Below are 27,734 nucleotides of genomic sequence, written 5' to 3'. Positions count from 1 at the left end.
TCGACCCTCGTTACCGTGGAGGGAAAACTGTTCTGGATGTTTATGTTAATTTAATTCTGTTTGACTGTTGTATTTGCACTTTTTTATAAACTGCTATTTGTTGCTAATAAAAGTTGTTAATATTGTTCTGCATGTTATTTTGTTATTGTTTCAGTATTAGTGTTTGATATTCAGTTTCTGAACGGTTTAGGCACAAGCCAACAGTTTGGTGACGCTGTTTGAGCCTTACGTCACAATTTTTTTATTATTCACGGTAATACCGTATACCCAGGTAAAATAGGGAGGAGGTTTGACGGTATCAAAATTAGGATACCGCCCAACCCTAATATACATATACACATATACACATATATATGTATATATATATATATATATATATATATATATATCTATATATATATATATATATATATGTCTATATATATATATATATATATATATCTATATATATATATATATCTATATATATATATATCTATATATATATATATGTCTATATATATATATATGTCTATATATATATATATGTCTATATATATATATATATGTCTATATATATATATATATATGTCTATATATATATATATGTCTATATATGCAGTCTGCCTGGAGATGACACTGTTCAGTGGATGCAGTGGATTGACAGGAGCCTGCTCAGCACCCATGGCTCTGCCACAGATGTTAACCTGTCCAGATCCGTGCCTACAATACAGCCAGCCTGCCTCCCTCACCAGTTTCTCCAGGCTTGAGTCGTCCTTTATGCTGCCTCTCCAGCACACCACCACGTAGAAGAGGGCACTCGCCACAACCGTCTGGTAGAAAATCTGCAGCACCTTATTGCAGATGTTGAAGGACGCCAACCTTCTAAGGAAGTATAGTCAGCTCTGACCTTTCTTACACAGAGCATCAGTATTGGCAGTCCAGTCCAATTTATCATCCAGCTGCACTCCCAGGTATTTATAGGTTTGTACCCTCTGCACACAGTCTCCTCTGATGATCATAGGGTCAATGAGGCGCCTGGGCCTCCTAAAATCCACCACCATTTCTTTGGTCTTGCTGGGTGTTCGGGTGTAAGTGGTTCGAATCACACCATTTAACAAAGTTCTTGATTAGCTTCCTATACTCCTCCTCCTGCCCACTCCTGATGCAGCCCACAATAGCAGTGTCAGCGAACTTTTGCACGTGGCAGGACTCCGAGTTGTAATGGAAGTCTGATGTATATAGGCGGAACTGGAGGAAGTACAGTCCCTGTGGCACTCCTGTGTCGCTGACCACAATGTCAGACCTGCAGTTCCCGAGATACATATACTGAGGTCTGTCTGTAAGACAGTCCACGATCCATGCCACCAGGTGTGAATCTACTCCCATCTTTGTCAGCTTGTCCCTAAGGAGCAGAGGTTGGATGGTGTTGAAGGCACTAGAGAAGTCCAAAAACAATTCTTATATCACCACTGCCTTTGTACAAGTGAGAGAGGGATCGGTGTAGCATATAGATGATGGTATTCACCGCCCCCACCTTCTCCTGGTATGCGAACTACAGAGGTTCTTGGGCGTGGCGGACCTGTGGCCTCAGGTGGTGAAGCAGCAGCCGCTCCTTGTGACGTCAGAGCGACAGGCCAGAAGTCATTCAGCTCACTAGGACGTGATACCTTTGGGACTGGGGTGACACAAGATGTTTTACAAAGCCTCAGGACTCTTCCCCAGGTCCAGTGCACAGGCCTTTAGCAGTCGTGGCGATACTCCATCTGGACCCGCTGCTTTGTTGGCATTAAGTCTCCTCAGCTCTCTGCTCACCTGCACTGCTGTAATCTCTCTCGATGGTGGCACCCCTCTTCGAGCTGCAGCCAGTAATGATCTTCATCCCATCCCACTCTTCATGCTGTTATTCTGCAACTTTTGCTCCAGGTTTCTCCTGTACTGCTGCTTCGTCGCCCGGAGCTGAACTCTGAGTTCCTTCTTAACGCGCTTGAGCTCATTCTGATCACGGTCTTTAAAAGCCCTTTTCTTTTGGTTCAAAAGGCCCTTGATATCACTTGTAATCCATGGCTTGTTGTTAGCATAACAGCGTACTGTTCTTACTGGAACTACAATGTCCATACAGAAGTTGATGTAATCAGTGGTGCAGTCAACAACCTCCTCAATGTTCTTACTATGTGGTCCTTGCATGATATGCCAGTCTGTAGTTCCAAAGGAGTCTCTCAGAGCCTGGGTTGCCTCAGGGGGACCACTTCCTGAATGAGCGTGTGATTGTAGGTAGCTCCCTCACTCTTAATTTGTAGTGAGGCTGAAGCATAACCAGGTTATAATCTGCTTTCCCAAGCGAAGGCAGCGGGGTGGCGCTGTACATGTCTTTAATGTTTGCATACAGTAGATGGATAGTCTTATTTCCCCGGGTGTTACGATCCACACACTGGGAGAAGGCAGGTCATGTTTTGTCCAGCTTTACATGGTTACAGTCTCCAGCAATTAGCACAAGCGCCTCAGTGTGCTGTGTTTGTAACTTAGCAACCATGGAATGGATGACGTCACTCGCTATCTCCGCGTTCGCTCTAGTGGTGATGTAAACAACAATAATTATGTGTCCAAACACTCTGGGCAAGTAATAGGGACGCAGACTTACGCCCAACAGTTTGATGTCCCTGCAGCTAGTGGAGATTTTAACGTTTACATGTCCAGAGTTGCACCATCTTGTATTGACAGACAGCGACACCCCCTCCTTTCTGCTTCCTGCAGGTACTTGCGTCTCTGTCCGCTCTAACTGTGCTAAACCCGGGTAGCTCCAAGTTAGCATCTGGGATATTAGTTGTTAGCCACGTTTCACTAAAACACAGCAAGCTGCATTCTCTGTAGATCCTGACATTTTTCACTAGTGCAGCCAGTTTGTCGATCCTATTTGATAGTAAGTTCACATTTCCCAGGATCACAGAAGGCACCAAAGGTTTGTAGCGCCAATTTCTTGCTAGACGCTTGGCTTTTATCTTAGCACCGGCTCTGCTGCCCCGATACCTTCTTACCTCGTCAGGTAAATAGAGAACCACACCGGCGTGCGCATTTGTTCTCAGTGCTTGAAGCTGACTACTTGACTAGATGAGTCTCGGTGTGTAAAAATCCATCTCCAAGTAGTAGTCCACATAAAAGTGGTAGGAGTTAACAGTGAAATAAAGAAAAATAGAGAATAAGGTAGAAAGATAAAAGACTAAGATAATGTCATACACAGAGCTGCTGGAAAGGCTGCCACTTGCGTCAGCACCTGAGTCATACAGTCTTAAAAAGGACAGTCTTTTGCAACAGGTACACATGATGTCGTAAATGTAGAATGCACACACTTCACTCTGTGCTATGGTTACTATTACACTGAAGGGGCTGGGGAACCGGCGACCTTGGAACAGAAGCTTGTCGATGTTGCATCCTCTTTTGCTTTATCCATCACCTTTTCTTTCAGGAAGCGACTAAGTTCCTCTGCAAGGTATGCCATGAACACAATTCTTTTGCACAGTACATGTGCATTGATAGCCACCAAGTCAAGTGTGTTATAGCGCAAGCAACCGGCTACCTGAGTGTTTCTGCTTGCACTGAATAAGCTCACCCATTCTAGTGCATGATTATCAACGCAGCACTATCTCAAAAAAAAGTGACATTTTGAAGAAATCATTTTATGACCTGAATAGTAACAATCAGAAAACATTATCACACTAATGCAATATTATTTGAAAACAAACAGCGTCGGTTCAGCTATAAATGCATGGCATTTCTAAAACTTAGCTCTTTTTCAGAATTATTCTCTCAGTCACGTTCATGCTCCCCCTCACCCCCCTTTCTGATCTGACTAACAGCGCCAGTATAAATTCACGCCCAATCTGATGCTGTTCATTCTCAAAAATAGTATTGCAATAGTGAGACGATATTTTCTGATGGTACTATTCAGGTCAAAAATGATTTCTTCAAAATGTCACATATACAGTGGTATGAAAAACTATTTGCCCCCTTCCTGATTTCTTATTCTTTTGCATGTTTGTCACACAAAATGTTTCTGATCATCAAACACATTTAACCATTAGTCAAATATAACACAAGTAAACACAAAATGCAGTTTTTAAATTATGGTTTTTATTATTTAGGGAGAAAAAAAATCCAAACCTACATGGCCCTGTGTGAAAAAGTAATTGCTCCCTTGTTCAAAAATAACCTAACTGGTGTATCACACCGGAGTTCAATTTCCTTAGCCAAACCTAGGCCTGATCACTGCCACACCTATTTCAATTAAGAAATCACTTAAATAGGAGCTGCCTGACACAGAGAAGTAGACCAAAAGCACCTCAAAAGCTAGACATTATGCCAAGATCCAAAGAAATTCAGGAACAAATGAGAACAGAAGTAATTGAGATCTATCAGTCTGGTAAAGGTTATAAAGCCATTTCTAAAGCTTTGGGACACCAGCAAACCACAGTGAGAGCCATTATCCACAAATGGCAAAAACATGGAACAGTGGTGAACCTTCCCAGGAGTGGCCGGCTGACCAAAATTACCCCAAGAGCGCAGAGACGACTCATCCGAGAGGTCACAAAGACCCCAGGACAACGCGTAAAGAACTGCAGGCCTCACTTGCCTCAATTAAGGTCAGTGTTAACGACTCCACCATAAGAAAGAGACTGGGCAAAAACAGCCTACATGGAAGATTTCCAAGACGCAAACCACTGTTAAGCAAAAAGAACATTAGAGCTCGTCTCAATTTTGCTAAGAAACATCAATGATTGCCAAGACTTTTGGGGAAAATACCTTGTGGACTGATGACAAAAGTTGAACTTTTTGGAAGGCAAATGTCCTGTTACATCTGGCGTAAAAGGAACACAGCATTTCAGAAAAAGAACATCATACCAACAGTAAAATATGGTGGTGGTAGTGTGATGGTCTGGGGTTGTTTTGCTGCTTCAGGACCTGGAAGGCTTGCTGAGATAGATGGAACCATGAATTCTACTCTCTACCAAAAAATCCTGAAGGAGAATGTCCAGCCATCTGTTCGTCAACTCAAGCTGAAGCGATCTTGGGTGGTGCAACAGGACAATGACCCAAAAAACACCAGCAAATTCACCTCTGAATGGCTTAAGAAAAACAAAATGAAGACTTGAGTGGCCTAGTCAAAGTCCTGACCTGAATCCAATTGAGATGCTATGGCATGACCTTAAAAAGGCAGTTCATGCTAGAAAACCCTCAAATAAAGCTGAATTACAAACAACTCTGCAAAGATGAGTGGGCCAAAATTCCTCCAGAGCGCTGTAAAAGACTCATTGCAAGTTATTGCAAACGCTTGATTGCAGTTATTGCTGCTAAGGGTGGCCCAACCAGTTATTAGGTTCAGGGGGCAATTACTTTTTCACACAGGGCCATGTAGGTTTGGATTTTTTCTCCCTAAATAATAAAAACCATCATTTAAAAACTGCATTTTGTGTTTACTTGTGTTATATTTGACTAATGGTTAAATGTGTTTCATGATCAGAAACATTTTGTGTGACAAACATGCAAAAAAATAAGAAATCAGGAAGGGGGCAAATAGTTTTTCACACCACTGTACCTATGTCTGTGTTTTTGTCAGTGCAGCTTTGACATCGTGGACCAAAAGGTGCATACTAATTCAGCATAAGCTGGAACACTCAATAAAACAAAAACAAAAAAATTCAAGTGACGGTGAGATATGAAAAAGGCAGGTTCCCCAGCATTTGTGTGTCAACTTTTATCCCTTCAAATCAGAGAATTTCCAGTCCCAATGTCTCAAAATACCACTTGCATTTTGAGTTATTCCCAGTTTCAGATAAAAAGTAGCTGGTTTCTAACTCACGACCTCAGGATTATAAGTCATCAGTTATAACCACAGCATCACAGAAGCTGTTGTATTGTACTTGCACCTTTTCTGAAAGTTTTTATTTGATATTCACACATTATACAGCTCACATCTACATTTTTGTTATTACTAAAACATGAAAAACATTTGTTTTAATAATATGATTGCAGAGATTGTTGTAGACTCAAAACACACACAAAAATGATTTTCCCTTACAATTCTCCTTACAATTCTAGGTAGCTCACTCCCAGATAATCAATCAAGGCATGAACTGGGAGAACAAAAAGGGTATGCAACTGCAGTATTAATACAGGAGACATCCAAAAGGTAGAAGCAGTCAACACATTGTTTATTACAGTTTTGAATTAGACAGTGTGGAACAAGGATACCTACCTTGTTTTCAGGGTCTGGCAGCAGTCCAGTACACTTATGGCAAGGCTTCCACTATCACAACGGGCTATCCAGTTGTCATTTATACCCAACACAAGATTGTTGATCTTATAAATCAAGGCAGATTCATTTTGACACCAGCTAGATTAAAATATGCATTCCGTTAATTAATGTATCATGATGCATCTATTCAAAGATGTGACACACTAAACATTACTGAATTTGTTGTGAAGCCTGCGTTACACCCGGACTTGGAATCTGTTCCTCTACAGAATGCAGAACACATTTTGTAGATGGTTCATGTTACAGGGACCATGTAGGAAACTATGCAGGATTAGGAATTGAGGAATGGACAAACACTGATGAACTTAAATTGTCAACAGCCTTACTCAGCCCAGCTAGCAGAATTAAAGGTTCTTGTTGATGCCTGAAAACTGGGGGCAAATAAGGTTGTGAACATTTTTACAGACTCGGCTTATGCACATGGAGTCTGTCACTTTTTTGGGGCAGTTTGGAAGCAGCAAGGATTTAAGAAAAGTAATGGATCACCAATGCAGCATTGTGACCAAATTGAAGAATTGATCAGAGCTATGATGTTACCTTCTCAATTGGAAATAGTCATATGTCAGGCACATCATCAAGGTAAAGAACTCTTAAGCGCAGGAAAAAATATAATAGATGAGGTAAACTAGACAAGCTTTTTGAAACAACTGTTCCTATATTAGCTCCTTTTCTAATTTTTGAGCCAGGTGTCACTGAAAGAGACATAACTGACATGCAGGAATGAGTAGGACTGTATAAGCAAACAGTCTGGAATGAATGGATGGATTGGTGAGTTTGCAAAAAAAGGCGATCAAGGATTGTAGTGCTCTAATGATGGTTTAATTGTTGCTTCTACTGTGCTTTTGAATCTTTTAATAACAGATGCACATATTTTTGGCCATTACACATTGGGGGATTGTTAAGAGAATTAAGAATCAAGGATATTCATCACCCTTATTTGCAAGCTATTGTTGATAAAATTGTTAGAATGCCTCAGCTGTACAAAAAACAATGTAATAAATGGGATCACCACCCCCATAGGGATACATACTGTACCTACACCAGAGGGCCTATTTAGACATCTGTTAATGAACTATGTAGCCTTAATCAGAATAAGTAAAGATATTTATTGGTAATAACAGACAGGTTCAGTAGATGGGAAGAGGCAAACCCCTCCCTAGATCAAGGAGCTGCTACAGTTGTGAAATTTCCAACTAGAGAAGTTGTACAGAGATTTGGCATTCCATCAGAAATAAGCTCAGACAAAAGATCAACATTTTGATTAAAAAATTGAAAAATTGGGCAGATGCCTTGCCTCTTGCTTTGATAAGCTATCACATGCAAACAAACAGAATAACATATCTAACACTGCATGAAATGCTTACTGGCTGCCTGATGCCTGTGCCTGTTAGTAGAGATGGGCACCCATTAGAGCAATTACAATTAGAAATATTGAACACTTAACTGAAAACCATGGAGCTATTTACAGGAAAAGAGCTGGGAGCCAGAGTCAGCTGAAGAGCCTGTGAGCCTGGTGACCCAGTCTTCCTGAGAGTGTTCCAGAGAAAGTGGAACACAATAAGACGTGAAGGCCCATACAAAGTTGTTCGAGCCACTCCAACAGCTGTACAATTGAGAGGGAGCATGTCCTCGTATCATCTGAATCATTATACTGCATTTCCAAGGGCCACCCACATAAGTCACCATGACTCAGAAGAAGAAAGAAGTGATGCTGGGAATGTTCCTGGGTATAAGCAGCATAGGCCAAGTCCAGAAGACCAGCCAAGCCCTGGAACAAGCACTACAGAATCACCTGAAAACTCACCACGAGGACAACTTGAAACTTGAGCAGAGGATGATGGCGGAGAAGGCTCAGTAGGTAGGAGTGTACCTAGCATCAATACTCCTGGTTCTGATAACTCTACTATGCATAATAGTGATGGTCCAGCCTGTCAGAGAGAAGGTACCTTAAGGAGATTCTCCACAATCAGTTTCTCAGATGTACAAAGGGACATCTAATATGAGCAGTTGGCAGATGGATAGTGAGGTTAATATGGCAGAAGGAATAAAATGCCCTTGTAGTAATGGGACTAGAATTAAGAGTAGTAGTACAGCTGAGCAGAAAGATGAGAACTATACTGAGACTGCAGAGCTAAGGGAGAGGGCTCAGAAAAATTACTGGTACAAATGGACTATGTACACAGCAAAAGCTTAAAAAAGCTTGTTGTGTGCAAATGTAAAACAAGTGATAGTTGTAGTTCCATTTCCATACTCAACTAAAACCTGTCAAAAGTGTTTGACAGAAAAAGGAGACATACAGTATTGCCCTTATTGGTGCATTTTGCTGTAGTGATCATCCAAGTTTTCTATAGAAGGGTTAAAGTGGATGCATTGTAAACATTCTGGTGTGTGGCCAACAACTAAACAAAGTCCACCTGCCTACACTCAGATAGCTCAGGATGAATCTGAATTCTATACTAAAAAGAAATGGTATCAGTAGGAAAGTTTGGAGGAAATTGTACTAGGACTTGGGACTTAACTACTTTAGTGTTGAAAGCAGTAAATGTGCAATATAGGCTTTTAGCAGCTAAGTGGTGGCTGTGTGGTCCAGAGAATGGATTGGTGGATGCCCAACCATATGACTGGTCGGGAAGGTGTGCGATGGTGATGGCCGTACAGGAAGTTCCCATCAGGTACCCACAGAATTGGATGTTTATATAGATGATAGGACAGCCTAGGGGTATCCCGAATTAAAGCCAGAAATGGAATCAAGGCAGGACTTGATGCTATACTACTTGCATCACACCTAAAAATACAGAATGGATTAACTACTTGTACTACAAACAGATTTATTAACTAGCAAAATACCCGCGCTTCGCAGCGGAGAAGTAGTGTGTTAAAGAAGTTATGAAAAAGAAAAGGAAACATTTTAAAAATAACGTAACATGATTGTCAATGTAATTGTTTTGTCACTGTTATGAGTGTTGCTGTCATATATATATCTATATATCAAAATACCCATGCTTCGCAGCGGTGAAGTACTGCATTAAAATTTTTATTAAGAAAATTAAACCTTTTTAAACTGAGGGAAAATATGCCAATAATTATTTGTTAAGGATCTCTTTGTATACCATGTTTTCAGTTCAGCCCTCCGGTTGTAACATGACGAAGCTGTGCGCTGAGCTTACTCTTAAGCATGCAACATACAGTTGGCCATGTGAACAGTAACCTTGTCTCAAATCTGACAGCTTGGATTGCTGCTGTCATAATCAGTTTGAGTTTCATGGTTTGTTTCAATTACAACATTATTTGCAGGATTTGTTGTGTTGAAGTGACATTCGGCATCTGTCAAGCGTTGTAAGCACACAACCGGTTTCATCGATAAAATCACATCCAGCTTTTGGGAGTTTAAACATCAAAGTATCCACTACTCAAATCGTCACCTGTGAATCAAAGATGTGTAAGAGGCATTGGCAGTTGTCAAAAGGTGTAAAATATTTGGCTATTTCGGTACACTTGAAAGCGACAACCGAACAATTCAGCGGCAGCCATCAACTCACATGCAGAACCATAGGTGAAGGGCTTAAGCATTTCACTCTTATAGTGCTCCTGTGTAGTATAATTATCTCCTGTACCGTCATCAGTCCACACCTTGAACCTGTCCCAGTCATTCAATACATAAAGACACAATGTTCCTCCGGATATCAAAAGTGAGCCTGATATGGAGGTGCAATATGTAACAAAGGGAATGGAAAAGGTAGGTGCCATCTTCGGGCATGGAAATCACTCGGTAAGTGACAGTTCTTTGATAAATAGTGATCACCTCGATAGACATGGTGATGAGGGTTGGAATGATAAAGGAAATGGGTACCTGAGAAATGTAAAGTAAGTCTAAAATACCTACACAATAACTAGAATTGTAATAAACAAACAATAAAACAGCAGAGAAGCAGTGGATTAAACAAAAAGGCTGTAGTTATCAGTACGGAGACGTGAATCCCGTGGCGAAGCAAGGAAGGGAATGTAGAGACCGGAGTGAAAGACGGTCTTATATAGGCAGGCATCCAACAACGTGGGAGGCGTTGGGATGGGGGACCCAACTCCACCTCACACGGTGACCGAGCTGCAGGCTATGGATGTATATATGTACAGTGAACCCTCGTTTATCGCGGTTAATCCGTTCCAGACTCTACCGTGATAAATGAATTTTCGCAAAGTAGGATTCTTTATTTATAAATCAAATATTTTTGCAGTTAGAGTATAGAAAACCTGTTTACGACCTTCTAAATACATTTAACATTATTAGAGCCCTCTAGACATGAAACAACACCCTTTAGTCACCATTACACTCGTATTACTCAATATATTAGACAAAATAAGAGAAAATAAGACATATTAAGACGTTACAAATATCATATTACTAGGCGCACTCGCCTTTTAAGGCGACCGACTTTTATCTTCAATTATTGTGCGCTCCATGTGTACATCAGGCATGTAAGTGTAGAGAATGAGAACATCAAAGTGTCCATTCATAACATCTTTTTTTTTTATCCTCTCAAGTGCCTGTCCAAAGTCGTACAATGTCAGCCCGAATCTGTACCGCTAAAGACGGAGTTTCATGCACTAAATAAGCTATAGATGAGAATAAGCAAGCACCATCTCCCCTGATTTACTACGCGGTGAGGCATTTGTACTCCATCAACATTAATTATTTCCAGAGACATAATTTTTTCTATTTTTCCAGCGCATCGCGCACAAAAGCAAGGGAACAATGAGAGCACCATAACTCTGCTCACATCGCGTCGCTCCGTACCTCAAGCCGCAAGTAGTAAGTCTGTAATAAGCAGAATACCACTACGCTTTGCACTCATGGGACAGAAGGACAAATACCGAATGCTTTTCTATAGTAGAATATTGTACTGTACATTTAATTGCACACAACCACTAACCTATGAAGGAACGACCTCAGTAGGAGAGTCTTCAGTGGTAGTGCATTATCTTCAGCAGGTGCGTTGTTGTCTTCTTCCGCTAAAGAAGTACTTGGAGTAGGCAGTGGGTGTCTGGGTGCGCTGAAGAACATCTTGATAGGCAGTTGCTGGCGCTGTCTTTTCACATTCGTGAGGAGGCTTTTGTAGGGTATTGCCATCTTTAATCATATACAAGAGTTTCACCTTCTTCTGGATAGTAAGCATCTTCCTCCGGCGCTTAGTTTTATTCTCAGAAGGCTTAGAAAAAGCAGCATGTTTAGTAGCCATCGTAGGGCTTAGATAAAAATTCTCAGAAAGCGCATGCGTAGTGACGTAAGCGTGTATGAGAAAAAAAATCGCGATAGAGTGAAGCCGCGAAAGTCGAAGCGTGATATAGCGAGGGATCACTGTACGTAAGTAGGATTCAGTTAGCGTTGGGAACCCGTGTACCAAGTTTCTTGAAGATGGGCCCATAAGTAACAAAGACTGTTGAAAAGTTCAATATGGCAGCCGACAGTGGCATCATACCACCGAAATAAGTATGTACATCGGTTTCAGTTAGTGCAGGGAGGCCGCCTACCAAATTTCAAGAAGATGGGACCATAAATAAAGTTCAACATGGCGGACGTTGTTGACCGTTATGACCATTATGTGTAGAATTTCAAAATGAAACCTGCTTAACTTTTGTAAGTAAGCTGTAAGGAATGAGCCTGCCAAATTTCAGCCTTCTACCTACACGGGAAGTTGGAGAATTAGTGACGTTTGGAAAATTCAATATGGCGGCCGACAGTGGCGTCATACCACCGAAATAAGTACGTACATCGGTTTTGGTTAGCGCAGGGAAGCCACCTACCAAATTTCGTGAAGATGGGGTCAGACTTCTACCTACACGGGAAGTTTGAAAATTGGTGACGTTGGAAAGTTTAATATGGCAGCCGACAGTGGCGTCATACCATCGAAATAAGTACATTGGTTTCGGTTATCGCAGGGAAGCCGCCTACCAAATTTCGTGAAGATGTGGCCATAAATAAGTAAGTTCAACATGGTGGACAATGTCTACCATTATCGACCGTTACGTGTACAATTTCGAAATGAAACCTGCTTAACTTTTGTAAGTAAGCTGTAAGGAATCAGCCTGCCAAATTTCAGATTTCTACCTACATGGGAAGTTGGAGAATTAGTGATCAGTCAGTGAGTGAGTAAGTCAGTCAGTGAGGGCTTTGCCTTTTATTAGTATAGATACTGACTCTGCTTTGACAGCATTAGGGGAGCAGTTGGATGCCACAAGCCATATGACTTGGCAAAACAGACAGGTACTTGATTGTCTATTAGCGGGGAAAAAAGAAGAAGGAGTATGCCATGTTTGGGGAAGAGAGTTGTACCTTCATTCCCAATAACACCGAGCCAGACGGATCTTTTACACAAGCTATGGCTAAGTTAAAAGCACTTAGGGAGGAAATTAAAGAGAATACTGGATTTGATGGCAATTTTTTTTTAACTATTTTCAGTTTGATTTGGGATCCTGGAAGGCACTAATGGCCAAAGTAGGGATTGCTCTTGATTCTGCTGATGTGTTTGTCATTGCTACCCTGCTGCCTAATCCCCTTGCTCAGATCACTCATTACCAGGATTGCTGTTAAACAGATGAACATTCAAGTCATCCAACTGCAGATGTCTTCAACGAGATATTTTGGAGTTCCTTCTAAAGATACTGTGGATAGAGAAATGCTAAACCAACCACTTCCCGCGTGAAGTGCTGGTAACCACTCCCGAGGAAGGTGACCCTCTGTGGTGCGCAGTGTTTCTCGGTCGAAGCAACTGTTGCGATACTGTTCACTGGAAAAGTCTGCATAAAAGTTGAGAGAAGCCACTGGTCCAAGCACACTGGACGTTGTTGTTATCTGCTACTGTTTTTCCGTACTACTGTTATTCTACATCATATGTTTTTATACATTTAAATTATCCATACTATATTGTTAAATTTATGCTACTGTGCCTTTTAACCTCTACTTATTTTTATACAGATTATTATATTTTTATATTACTGTATACCTATGCTACTGATATAGTGCCCTTTTCAATTTGGCCAGTCTGTGGTCTTTTACTCATCTCTAGTTTATGAAAGGGGGGAGATATTTGCCCTCTGTGTCACTGGGAGGAGAGAACAGTGAGCCCGGAGTTATAATGGCTGATAGTGGTCTTGGACTCGAAACCTAAAGGAGGATTGAAAACTGGCTCCCCTTCCTGTCTTCTGGGTTGTAAAATTGTTGGGGTCCTAATGAACCCCCAAAATGGGGTAAAAAATAGAAATATGTATTCTTGAAAGTGGGGGCGGCACGGTGGCGCAGTGGTAGTGCTGCTGCCTCGCAGTTAGGAGTCCTGGGTTCGCTTCCCGGGTCCTCCCTGCATGGAGTTTGCATGTTCTCCCCGTGTCTGCGTGGGTTTCCTCCGGGCGCTCCGGTTTCCTCCCACGGTCCAAAGACATGCAGATTAGATGGATTGCCGATTCTAAATTGGCCCTAGTGTGTGCTTGGTGTGTGGGTGTGTTTGTGTGTGTCCTGTGGTCGGTTGGCACCCTGCCCAGGATTGGTTCCTGCCTTGTGCACTGTGTTGGCTGGGATTGGCTCCAGCAGACCCCCGTGACCCAGTGGTTGGATTCAGCGGGATGGAACATTGGACGGATGGATGGATTCTTGAAAGTGGTAATCTCCACGCATTAGAAAACATATTATAAATACATGAAAAAAGTAGACACTATATTGTAAGTATTAACATGTATTTTTACTACCCTGTATAAGCTAAAAACAACCATTATTTCATAAGGAAAAGATTAGACATGAAGAGCTGGAAAAGGATGGGCCCCTCGCTTGGAAAGGGAATGTGAACTCTTAGGCTGTACAAAATGGTAGCAAGCGCTGAGCTAGCAGGGAGTATAGGTAGGGCGTATCAGACAGACATGATGGACAACGAAGAGTAGGACACCGCCGCAGCTGAGAAATAACAGTGGAATTAATTAGGGACAGAACTTAAGTGTCAAGAAGTCAGAGGAGGATGAATAATGACTTGTGTGATAAGAACTATAATAAATGTAAGGTTTGCCTTTGGTTGGGCGCTCAGTCCTCTTGGAGCCGAGACTGTTTGTAAGGCATACAATAAATCTTGATTCTGCTGCCTGCCCCAAGACACCAGAGTGCCTTCTTTGGGCCTGAGGGTGCCCACTTCAATCTGTTACAAAATAAACAATAAACCTTTAAAACTGTACCACTAATTATTCCCAATCTTGTAAGTCTGCACCAGTTTTCTACTTTTCAACATTTCTGTATCAGCTCAAACAAGCAAGTTTAGTTTGTATAATTAAAGAAATTCAAGATAAGCATGTAAACTGGGAGTCAAAGGTTTTATCACCAACTACTCTTTATAAATTAAAGTCATGTTTGTTCTGATCTCTTATGCTGTTTTGCCTCAAACACAGCTGAATTTATGATACCAACAGGAAAAATACAAAAGTGACAAATGTTCCGCTCTCTTTGCACCAAACACCCAAGTTCAAGTTATCAGATATACTGTATAATGAATGACTTTCTTGCAGGATATGCTAGAAGAAAAATATTTATACCTGACCCGGTTCAAAAGATTCCATTTTCAGTTTGTCACCATTTTTCCAAACCTGATGATAGAAAAGATTCATTGCTTCGTGCAATTTAGTATACTCTGAAGATTCAGCCAGTATCTCAGATCCATTTACTATTCTGCCCCAAAAGTTAGAAGGGCTCTGAACCTATTGGAAAGAACAGATAACTAATTTAACTAAAAGAAATTTTCAAATCATACTTCATGCAAAATTATAACATCTGCTACTCTAATATCATATTTCTATGCTTTACTAAATTTTACAATTAGTTACTGAGCATAACAATTAGAGAGATTTTATTAATGTGAAACATTTGCATATACAGTTAGTTTTACACAAGTCATGTATATCCAGCTTGCTAGAAAATCTTTAAATATTTCAGATAAACGAAACTGTGCTTTGAAAAGAAGCTATTTTCTTGCTTAATTTTAGATGAATGCATAACAGCAGTGTTCAAAACATGTGAAGACATCGACCCCTTTGATTTTGTAGCTCACAAAGGCTTGGGGCAATTAACTCAATACTTGAGTTATTGACACAGCAATGAATTAAGAAAGTTTTTTCTTTAAAATAAATGAATAGATTTTATAGTACTTTAATTATTTGTTGACTTTGGGTGATTCCAAGTTTGTTAAAACAGCCATATAGCAGACAGTAGCAGGAATGATCAAGTAAGTGGGCACAGAATTATAGAAAAGAAAAAAAAAAAACAATCCTTGCAAAGTTCTTCTAGAGTTTTCTTACACAGTACAAAGGTGAGCTTTGTGAAAGATAATGGTATAAGTAATTTGTTACTTGTGTCACTATCTTGATCATTTTTCACAAAGTCTTTATAATGCATCAAAGAACAACAATCTTAAAGATATTCTTCTTCAATTCTTTTAGAGCAATTTTTTTTTTTCTTTTTTTTTAAACCGTATTGTCCCCTCTTTTCATCTTCAGCCTGTCTGGCATCAACTGTGAAGGCCTGTGTCTCCAGTTCACCCTCACTGTGCCAGAAGCTCCAATTCCTCTGCTCTGTAACTCCATGAACAAATTTGGGCATGTATATAAATTATCCAGGTACACAACATGACCCAAATGTTCATAGCCCTGAAGCAGCTCCACCACAACCTGACTGGTCAAGGGACATTTCTCTCTTTGAAAGAAATACTTTCCTGTATATGCAATTACTTTCAGGCAGAAACCAGTCTATGCTTCTGCCAGTACAAAATCCTTTATGCCATACTTTGTGGGCTTGTCTGGCATAAATTGGCAGAAAAAAGGCTTCCCTTTAATTTTAACATAGATTCATGCACAGACAAATCACGGCCAGGCTGATAAAATTGTTTATATGTTGGTTCCACAATGTCAAGCAGGGGCTGAACTTTATACATGAGGTTATAGCCTGGCTCACCCCTTGGGATTTGCTTCTGGTTATCACAGAAGTGAATGAAACTTTGCAGCAGCACATACCTATCACACGCTATAACCTGTCCAAAGCCACCAGAAGACAGAGCACATTTGGACCAATGCTCCCTGAAATTATATCACCAGTCTAATCCCATCTCTAATTGTAATGCCACAACGCCCTTCATCTCGTCTTTTGTTGTGGGTTTTCACTTTGAAAAACGAGAATGCGGTGCAAGCGCAGCCCACAATTCAAAAAATTTCTCTGCTTACCTGTGTCTCATCTCACAGTAGCTGAAAAGCAGCATCAGGATAGAGCTGCCTGATGTAGTCCAGCGGCTGGTAATCTGTCGTGTCCAACAGCAAGCCATGCTGTCTTGTGAAGTCCGGTAGCCAGTTTGGCTCCCACGGATCAATATCTGCGTATTCCTCTCACATGAACCTTGCCGTAGGTGCGTCGGCTGCGCTCAGCTGCCAGCCATTCAGCTGGGGCAGCATTGGCTGGTGTCTGATCAGCTAATGCCAGCTCCTCACTCTCTTGCTAGATCTCCTGATCACTGTCAACAAAATCAGATTCTGAAAAATCAGAGTCCGACTCAGCGATCATGCACAAAAAAAATCGCCTGCTGAGTATTTTTTTTTCTGCACTCGCTTTGCTCTCTCATGAGACGTCAATGCCATCTTGCCTTTGTTTACTTTTCATAACTCACGCACACACAAGACTTAGATACCGAGTCAATGAGTCTAACATTCTTCGAAGAAGAGATGGAATGCCTGTGACATAACAGTGAGTAATGTAACCATTAACAGCTGTTTGTCGACATGCGTCATCAACCCCTCCTGTCAACATCCGCCCTAAGAGTTAAGAGCTCTTCGTACAAAATTACAAAAAAAAAAATTCAAGTCAGTGCTACTTTTCGATCAAAACATTTATCATTAAATTCAGAATGTATTTTTCAAATGCACAGTATGGTTTTGTAATGTTTAGCAATGCTGCTTCAATTTATAGTCTCCAAGTGGCTACCCATTCCCCTGCTGAATTTCCACAAAAAAGACATGAATGTTATGCTGTATGTAACTCAAATTCTCCCAAACTGTGTAAACGGAGACTGCGGTGCCATGTCTCATATTATATATATATATATATATATATATATGAGAATTATCTAATCCACCAATCACATGGCAGTTGCTTCAATGCATTTAGGGGTGTGGTCCTGGTCAAGACAATCTCCTGAAATCCAAACTGAATGTCAGAATGGGAAAGAAAGGTGATTTAAGCAATTTTGAGCGTGGCATGGTTTTTGGTGCCAGACGGGCCGGTCTGAGTATTTCACAATCTGCTCAGTTACTGGGATTTTCACACACAACCATTTCTAGGGTTTACAAAGAATGCTGTGAAAAGGGCAAAACATCCAGTATGCGGCAGTCCTGTGGGCGAAAATGCCTTGTTGATGCTAGAGGTCAGAGGAGAATGGGCCGACTGATTCAAGCTGATAGAAGAGCAACTTTGACCGAAATAACCACTCGTTACAACCGAGGTATGCAGCAAAACATTTGTGAAGCCACAACACGCACAACCTTGAGGCGGATGGGCTACAACAGCAGAAGACCCCACCGAGTACCACTCATCTCCACTACAAATAGGAAAAAGAGGCTACAATTTGCACAAGCTCACCAAAATTGGACAGTTGAAGACTGGAAAAATGTTGCCTGGTCTGATGAGTCTCGATTTCTGTTGAGACATTCAAATGGTAGAGTCAGAATTTGGCGTAAACAGAATGAGAACATGGATCCATCATGCCTTGTTACCACTGTGCAGGCTGGTGGTGGTGGTGTAATGGTGTGGGGGATGTTTTCTTGGCACACTTTAGGCCCCTTAGTGCCAATTGGGCATCGTTTAAATCCCACGGGCTACCTGAGCATTGTTTCTGACCATGTCCATCCCTTCATGACCACCATGTACCCATCCTCTGATGGCTACTTCCAGTAGGATAATGCACCATGTCACAAAGCTCGAATCATTTCAAATTGGTTTCTTGAACATGACAATGAGTTCACTGTACTAAAATGGCCCCCACAGTCACCAGATCTCAACCCAATAGAGCATCTTTGGGATGTAATGGAACGGGAGCTTCGCCCCTGGATGTGCATCCCACAAATCTCCATCAACTGCAAGATGCTATCCTATCAATATGGGCCAACATTTCTAAAGAATGCTTTTAGCACCTTGTTGAATTAATGGCACGTAGAATTAAGGCAGCTCTGAAGGCGAAAGGGGGTCAAACACCATATTAGTATGGCGTTCCTAATAATCCTTTAGGTGAGTGTGTGTGTATATATATATATATATATATATATATATATATATATATATATATATATATACACATACACATATATACATATACTAGCTAAATACCAGCTTCAGCTGAGAAGTAGTGTGTTAAAGAAGCAATGAAAAGAAAAGGAAACATTTTGAAAATAACGTAACATGATTGTCAATGTAATTGTTTTGTCACTGTTGTGAGTGAGGAGTGTTGTTGTCATATATATATATATATATATATATATATATATATATATATATATATATTTACACACACATACATAAACATATATATATATACATATCTATACATATACACATATATATATATACATATATATCTACATATATAAACATATATATACATATACATACATATCTACATATATACACACACAGCTATTTCGTATCAGTGCAATACGCTGCTTGTTAAAACGGATAACTCCGCTCTTACGTGCAAGTCTGCGTGGATATTATGAACTATCGTATTTGTTCAAGTTCTATTTAAATTTTAAATAGAAGGAATTTTTATTTAGTCACAGAAATATCTTTGGTAGGAATGGTAAAACAGACAGGAATATTATTCGTGAATAAATCAACTCAAACCTTAAACAACTTATAATATTTTGCTCTCCATAAAAATTTATCCTGTCTAAATTATACAAGTTAGAAATAAAGTAAACGTTAAAAGAACAAACATTCACATTTCTTTACTCTTATGTAATTTTATATAAAAATAAACTTAGATTTTAAATATCCCAAAAGATTTTGCTCTCCATAAAAATATATCCTGTCAAAATGATACAAATTCAAATATGAACATGCTGCATAACAAAACCTAGAAATATAAATGAAATGTGTTCTTTCAGCAATAACAAATCAAATCATTCAGTTGTCTTTGCTCATATGTCATTTTAGAGCTGGACGCCTGGCATCTTTTTGGCCACAGGTTCGTTTCTGTTTGTGTGAGGTTCTGTGTTGTGGAGATTCTCAGGATGGATTGCAGGTGCTCATCAGTGAGGCGACTCCTGTGTGCTGTTTTGTTAGTCTTTATCACTGAGAAGAGCTTCTCACACAGATATGTGCTACCAAACATGCACAAGGTTCGAGCCGCATGTAGACGGACTTTTTGTTCTTCAAAGTCACCAAAGCGCCGTGCAAACTCAGTGCGCTCAGTTTATCAGCAAAGTGCGATTTGGGAACACCGTAGTGACGACTTGGTTTAACATTACTTGGCAACAGGGAAAGTGAGGCAAGGTGCACTGGTGCATTTGTGTCTCCCATAAAAGCAGCTTCACTTGAAATCACTTTGTGATTGTGCACGGGTTAAAACGTCCGCTGAAGTGTCAGATTCTTATTTAATTATGCTGCTTTCTGTATCTTCTGCATTGCATTCAGGTTAACCTGATGTTTTGTCTCATAGTGCCGTCTTAGATTAAATTCTGTAATTACAGCCACATTAGCTCCACAAATGAGACACACGGGTTTAGTAAACATATACTCAGCCTCCCATCGGTTTTTAAAGGCTCTATTTTCAGAATCAACTTTTCTCTTCAGCATCGTGTGAGCTAGCTTCGCAATAACTTGATTAACTCGGTAAGTGTTCGCAAGGCAGCTGAAGCGCTGCATTATGGGATCTGTAGTTTATTGTGTTACCAGCGCTTCATATACCCGGCTTTAATAACAATAATACAGTATATAAAATGATCGCGGGCGGATATAATTACACGCCGGGCGGATGTGGCCCGCGCCCTTGAGTTTGACACATATGGACTAAATAGAACTTGAAAAGATATATTTTTCAAATGTGATCGCGCAATTCAGATAGAGTTGACGCGCACTACAGCCTGCATGCCTCAATAAGTCATCCTTCCCTCGCTCTTACTTTTTACCGCTCATCTAATGAATACACTGAGTATGGCTTTACCAAAACAATCATTGATGGCGAATAAAGTATCCATTATTCGAGTATGTAGATCGGGTTATATATATATATATATATATATATATATATATATATATATATATATATATATATATATATATACCAGCGAGAAGTAGTGTGTTAAAAAGCTATGAAAAGAAAAGGGAACGTTTTAAAAATAACGTAACATGACTGTCAATATACAGTATTTGTTTTGTGAGTGTTACTGAGTGTTGCTGTCATCAAGGATTTGATTATCATTATTTCTTTCAATCAGGTTCGTATTTGTAGGATGTGTTGTGTTCAAGTTACATTCCGTGTTTGTCAATCGTTGTAAAGATGACAGGTTTCATTCATCGATTCTTTCTTACTGCATCAATAAACAGCTCGTCTTCTTCTTTATCTGAGACCTGACACACTGCATGCACGGTTTTTTACACTGTCTTCCTTTAGCGGGACATTGACTTTTTCCAACGTGTGCTTTGTTTTGGATTTATGAATATGCTTGTATGTATCAAGCGCTTCATATTTTTGCTGCCTTTTCAATTGTGTAATTCGGTTTTGTTCAGCTCTTTGGAACTGTTGCTTTTATCTGTGCACTCGTCCAGTTCACGTGAGCCGCTCGGTGTACATGCATCGAAGTTTCCCAGCTGTGCTGGTGCCATCTCGTGCTATGTCCATGGCTGTATTTAATGTTACCTTAGTCCTGGCACTTAAAACTTTCTCTCGCAGTTTCGCTGAGTTTGTACCAAACACCACCCTGACCATCTCATCTTCCTCTGCATAAGCACAGTCCTTAACCCGTGAATATTTAGTGGGAGTTTGCTATTGGATTGCCACGGACGGACGGCCTTATATGGGCAGGCACTAAATTACAAACGCCAGCAGCAGCCTGTCTATGAACTTAATTTAAAGTGTAGGTTTACATCGTGCTTTGTTTCCGAAGTAGCAGAAGTCATGAATATGGTTGTATATGTCACTTTCGCCGCTTCTTATTGTTTGCTGCCTTCTCAATTATATAATGCATGTTTTCTTCAGCGCTTTTTTTAGGTCTTCCTGGTTTTCTATGTACTGCGTGATTACGTGGGAGGCGTGATGATGTCACACGAAACTCCGCCCCCACGGCGTTGAAGCTCATCTCCATTACAGTAAATGGAGAAAAACTGCTTCCAGTTATGACCATTACGCGTAGAATTTCGATATAAAACCTGCCCAACTTTTGTAAGGAAGCTGTAAGGAATGAACCTGCCAAATTTCAGCCTTCCACCCACACGGGAAGTTGGAGAATTAGTGATGAGTCAGTGAGTGAGTGAGGGCTTTGCCTTTTATTAGTATAGATATACATATACATATATATACACACACATATATACATACATATATATATACATACATATATATATATACATACATATATATACATATACATATACATATATATATATACATATACACATATATATACATATACATATATATATATACATATACACATATACATATACACATATATACACATATATACATATACACATATATACATATACACATATACACATATATATATATATACACATATATATATACACAAACAAACATAATAACATGAGTACGCTTACACTTGGGTCAGGCAAATTTTACATACAAGTATTAGGCACAAACGTGGATTTCTTATCAGGTTTTGTGCTATTTCTGCTAACCAAAAGTGGTACTTTAACCTTTCATTCATGCAGCTGCAGAGTCAGATTTATTCAACTTTACTTTTAAAATAATTGTTCAATGTATTACTAATTTGATTTGATGCTGATGGTTCTTTAAATGTACAGAATATAAAAATATAATCAATGTCTTGTGGTTTACGCCATATATCCATCCCCATATCTGAGTTTATGACAAAGTCTAGGGGAAACCACTCCCATTCTTTTTAAAAACTACCTTTATACAGTCTCAAGCTGTAGCTGCCGGTTATACTGTATTAGACCAAAGTAGTTCTTTTTTTGTTTTTATTAAAAAAAAAAGGTATGGATATTTTTCATATACAACTCCCAACCTGTTTTACTATATAAGTATTGCTTTACTGTGTACTCTAAACAAGTAGTGCTATTGTTGTAGTCCTACTAAACAGTCAAAAGGTGGCCTTGAAAATGTGGAAAACGCCCAAGAAACTAATCTAGAGACTTGGTACAATAATATGTAATATCAACTATCAAGTATTTTATTCTAAATCAAAACTGTCAAAAGTAGTTTTTAGGCAAAGCAACATACCATTTTTACGGTAGGTGTAACATGAACTATGAAGGGGAAAATACCTGCATTTATAACATACCCTTGAAAATTGTTCAGTAACTTGACTGAAACCAAGTCTGCATATTTTCTGTGGAGGAGTACAAAACAATATTTGATTCTGTCATATACTTTCTTCTGGCAAATGCCTAAAACTGGCTGCTGCCTTTAAAATAATAAAAAAAAATCACTAATTTCAGTTATCAATGTAGACTGTTTTCTAACAAGGTTTTCCAGAAGGGTTTGAAAGAGCTAACTTAACAAAAAAAGATCATCATGTGGTTATTTTAACTGATTGCAACCTGAACACCACACTTGCATGGAAAGCATTGTGTTTTTGCTCTGCACAGGTACATAATTAAGGTGCAAATGCTAGCTGTATAAGAAGAATAGTCAAACAAGATAAAAATTCATTTGGCCTGGAAACCATCGGACCCTTGGTGACAAATGGGTGTGTGTCAACAGTAGCTCTCTCCCATTTCTTTTTTCCTTATACCTCATCTAGGGCCCAAAATAAAACATATTACTCTAGTCAACTTTCATTAGAGGTTTCAATGATGTTCTCTACCAGAATATTTTGTACCAAGTTCTCAAGTTTGATTCAGAAAGTTCTCCACATCAAGTTAACAAAAGATTTTAAGTCTAGTATGGCTGCCTCCTCTAAAGGAAAGATGTTTGTATTAGACCAGTTTACTGCCATGAGAAACGGCATATAGCTCAGTTTTCAGAAACACTGAGCATCACCATGGCATTAATAAGTTCAAAGAAAATCAAATAAACATTAAGCCTAAATTAATCCCCAGTTTATTCTTTGATGCCTAGTAGATTTCTCTGTCAACTGGCATAATTCCAACAGAGGATAAAGACCCCTGTAATTAACTTGTCAGGTGGGGTTTCAGCCATTTTTTTATCCAACGCATCTCAAACTAAAACAATTCTGGGGAAACGTAATTTATCATGTCCCAAAGCTCCTGAGGCTCTTGATTGGTAGTCAGCAGTTCTTAGCATTGCACCACGCAAGCTGTCTCAAACCACCAACTGTAAGCTGCTTTCTTTCTTTGGTTATATTCTTGAATAAAAGCACACTTGCTCCATTATACTCGTACTTTTTGTGTAAGCATTTATTTGATATTTGGACTCCAGGCTTCACACCAGTCATTCTCAGTCACGCACACCACTCGCATCCACAGTTTTCCCAATCTCGTTCGCACACATATACAATCATCATATTCAAATGTTAACAGTTCCCACACACACCCAAGGACCGTCTTTACGACGTGTATAAGGTGGCGGTGCAATGCTAAAAACTGCTGACTCCCAATCAAGAGCTTCTGGGTTCAATGCAGGCAGCTTCTCAAGTTTACCGTTTTGAGTAAACAGCTGCTATTATTGTTATTATACAATAAAAACAAACATACATTTGATTTACGTCTAACAACCGCTGTAAATTTATAGTGCTTATCAAAGTCAGTGTTCACGCTCGCCCCGATCTGACACTGCTGTTTTCAAATAAAGACACACTATAAGAGGTGAACTCAGGTCGGAGAAAACAGAAACCCTCCCCGCAAGAAACGTCCACTCACATAAGAACAGCAGCAGCTGCACCAGGCATAAAGGCGAAAGTCCAGAGTCATTCTGCCAATCACCTGTCCGTCAAAGAAACAGCACGACTTAGAGTTCTCCAACGCTACACCGTCCAGATCTAAACACTAGCATGGTGTATGTGCCCAAAAAAAGTCTAACTGCATTCTCGTACCATTGCTCGCGTACTTAATTTGTGAGCATGCCCTTGACAATCAAACAGAGGAAGACCTGCAGTATACTTGTTACTTTATGCTGTAGGAAGATAATAAATTAAAACTAGTAAAAAAAAAAAAAAAAGACGCTAACTTTGACAAGTACTATACATTTACAGCAGCTGATTCGGACACAAATCAAATGTATGCTTTTATTGTATAATATTAACAATAAGAACAGCTCACTACTCAAAACATTTATTTTGAGAGACGTTAAGTCTCAAACCCAGAACCTTCTGAATTGGAGTCAGCAGCTCTAACCAGTATACTACCTGAGAAGTCAGGACAACAAGCAACACTAACCTGATTTTTTTTTCTTCGGTTAAATTCTTGGAAAAAAACGCATTTGTTCTGTTATACTTGTATCTTTTGTGAAAGTGTTTCTTTGATATTTCGAATTCAGCCTTCACACATTATACACTTCATGTCTACATTTTGTCAATTATTACTAAAACATGAAAAATGTTTGTTTTAACGATGTGTTTACTGTGCATAGATCGTTGTAGACACAGAACACACATGAAATGCAAGTGTTCCAAATAACGATATTTATAAAAGATGTAATTTTGCTTGACTTCTCACTCTATACAGCTCTAAGCAACTGACACACAGGTAAACATACTTGAGCTGAGAAAACTGTGCGTCGGTGGGGGGATGCGATAGTAGGCTGTTTGCTACTTAACAACATTTAAAGTACAAAAGTCGCTAACAGAGAGGTGAGAAGCATTTTAAGGTGGGATGGATCTACAAGTTTTTTCGTAGGCTCTGGCAATTCTAGTTTTAAGCATTAATGCGGCATGTGTGTGACTTTTGAACACATCATCAAAAAGCAAAACTGAGTCTATACTAGGATTCATTCAGCTGTGTATTAATTCTATAGCAATATGCTGTGCTGAAATGGCTCTCACCACTAGTACATGTTGCAGCTATATACACATCCATCGGGACACACTTCATCACAGAGAATACTCAAATAATATCAGTTGTAATGCTGACCACTAACAGAACAAAGATTAACAGCAGCAAAATGTACATCATGGTTTATTATGATTACTACCAATATTAAGATTACTACTATTATTCTTCATTAATCAATCTGCTCTGTGAAACTCAGGATCCGGACAAATCCTACACCCACCCTTTTCAAAGAATTGGCTCAGTGTGTCTAACTTCTATTCACCAATATGTAAAGTTAATACTGGATGGGCTGTTTCAATGAGTAATACTTCAAGACAGAATCTGATATGGCGTTTAAAAAAATATGTAGCTTTACCTGTGAACTTGTTACAGTGCTCTGCACTTGTACTAAATGAAACACTACACAAAAAAAACTTAATTGAGCAGGTTGCATAAGTAAGAAAAACCTTTTTAACTCAATGACACAGAAAAGCCTTTTGAATGTTATAATAAAAAAATATAACTTCTACCGGGGTTATGTTAAAATATACAACTTTTTGGTTTTACTGGAGTTTCTCTTAAAAGATCTTTTTCATTCAGACACAAAAAAAAAATCCAAATAATAAACAAAATGCAAAGAACCAGTGCCCTGTTCAGGAATTTTCTCCCCTGGGTAACTGGGATGGAAATTTTTTATTTTTTATTTATTTATTTTTTTTAATTTTCTATAGACAAAGAAAATGAGTCTTTGTGTCAAACAATAATAAAAATACATGTTGCAACTGTAAAATGTGTAACATTTTCAGAAATCTGCACGTTAAAAATATATCTGACATAATTTAAACAAACAATTGCCACTTCGAACACAGAATTTAGGATTAGCAGATCAATAGTGTTACTGATTAAAACACTATAGTATAGTACTGAATATTAGTACAGTAATCCCTTGCTATATCGCACTTCGACTTTCGCGGCTTCACTCCATCGCGAATTTTAAATGTAAGCATATCTAAATATATATCACGGATTTTTCGCTGGTTTGCTGAAATTCTCTGCTCCTGATGGCGCACCTTGAAGAGGAAGATCTGTTTGCATTCTTTTAATTGTGAGAAAGAACTTTAATCTCTGTCTTGTCATGGAGCACAGTTTAAACTTTTGACTAAAGGGTGTTACTTCATGTCTAGAGGGCGCTAATAATGTTAAAAAACGTATTTAGAAGGTTGTAAACAGGTTTTCAATTCTCTAACTGCGAAAATATTAGATTTATAAATAAAGAATCCTACTTCTTGGAAATCCATTTATCTGTCTGGAGCGGATCAACCGCTATAAACAAGGGTTTACTGTATAACTGTGCGGAGAATATTTATAAACAGTGTGGGATAGTTTCTAAGAGCTTAAAATATGTAAAAATTAACATACAAACATATGGTCTCTACTTCGCGGATTTTTACCTATCACGGGGGGTTCTGGAAAGCAACTCACGCGATCGAGGAGGGATTACTGTATTAGTATTGTATAGGATATTTGAATACCTGTGCGCTACCATGCAATAAATGGATAGTTCTGCTCTTAATTTGCACTTAAATACTGCTAAAAAGGCACTCTCAATAGTCTTAAGAATATAAAATTTGACATTTAGACCGGCTTCAGTTTGCTTCCCCATCCAGGATGACCTGGACTGCTCTTTCCCACTGAAATTTATTTTGTGGGACAAGAAATGTTAAAATTCACTAAAAATAGTTATATTTATTAGACTCACAAACTCATAATTTACTTCTAAATTTAAAGTTGCAGTATAACCTAAATCTCAACACTTCAAATAAGCATGTCTCTTTCAGAAGAGAAATGAGCTCAGTATGTATTTAGTTCTCGATTAAAGAATAGACAAACATCATAAGGAAGCACAACGGAAGCGGGACCCCCAACACGAGCAGAGGATTCTGGGGGAGGAGAGAGAACCAAAGCAATTAGCCAAAAAGGACAGGTGCTGTTCAGGCTTCTAAGTAAGTGTAGTGTTGCGCAAGACGCCTATCACAGAACAGTGCAGCTGCAAGTAAAAGAGCAATGGGACGGTAGTATATCATCGTTTTTTTAAGGGGTTTTTTGAGGAGCATCCATGTCTTCTAAGGGTGTGTTCAGCCACCCTGCTTACAAGGTGCTGGCAGTGGAAATGAGCTGGCTTCTCAACGAATGTATGGCACGGACTGATCAGCTCCTGCATACTCGCAAAATGGCACTAGGAAATGACTA

At 39.3% G+C, this 27,734-nt stretch overlaps 1 protein-coding gene across 1 annotated transcript in view; it reads right to left on the bottom strand.

Annotated features, from left to right (window-relative positions):
• The window catches only part of LOC120534889 (putative ATP-dependent RNA helicase TDRD12), a 329,578-nt gene that overhangs the window by 289,269 nt on the left and 12,575 nt on the right, over positions 1 to 27,734 (bottom strand). The window contains exon 2 of the mRNA XM_039762401.1: positions 14,852 to 15,013. Coding sequence (XP_039618335.1) covers positions 14,852 to 15,013 — 162 coding nt within the window. The remainder of the gene's footprint in view (positions 1 to 14,851; positions 15,014 to 27,734) is intronic.

The sequence above is a fragment of the Polypterus senegalus genome, chromosome 9, assembly GCF_016835505.1.
Source record: "Polypterus senegalus isolate Bchr_013 chromosome 9, ASM1683550v1, whole genome shotgun sequence".
Taxonomy (NCBI): Eukaryota; Metazoa; Chordata; class Cladistia; order Polypteriformes; family Polypteridae; genus Polypterus; species Polypterus senegalus.
The sequence above is the reverse complement of the archived record's forward strand: the minus strand, read 5'-3'. Positions and strand labels throughout refer to the sequence as shown.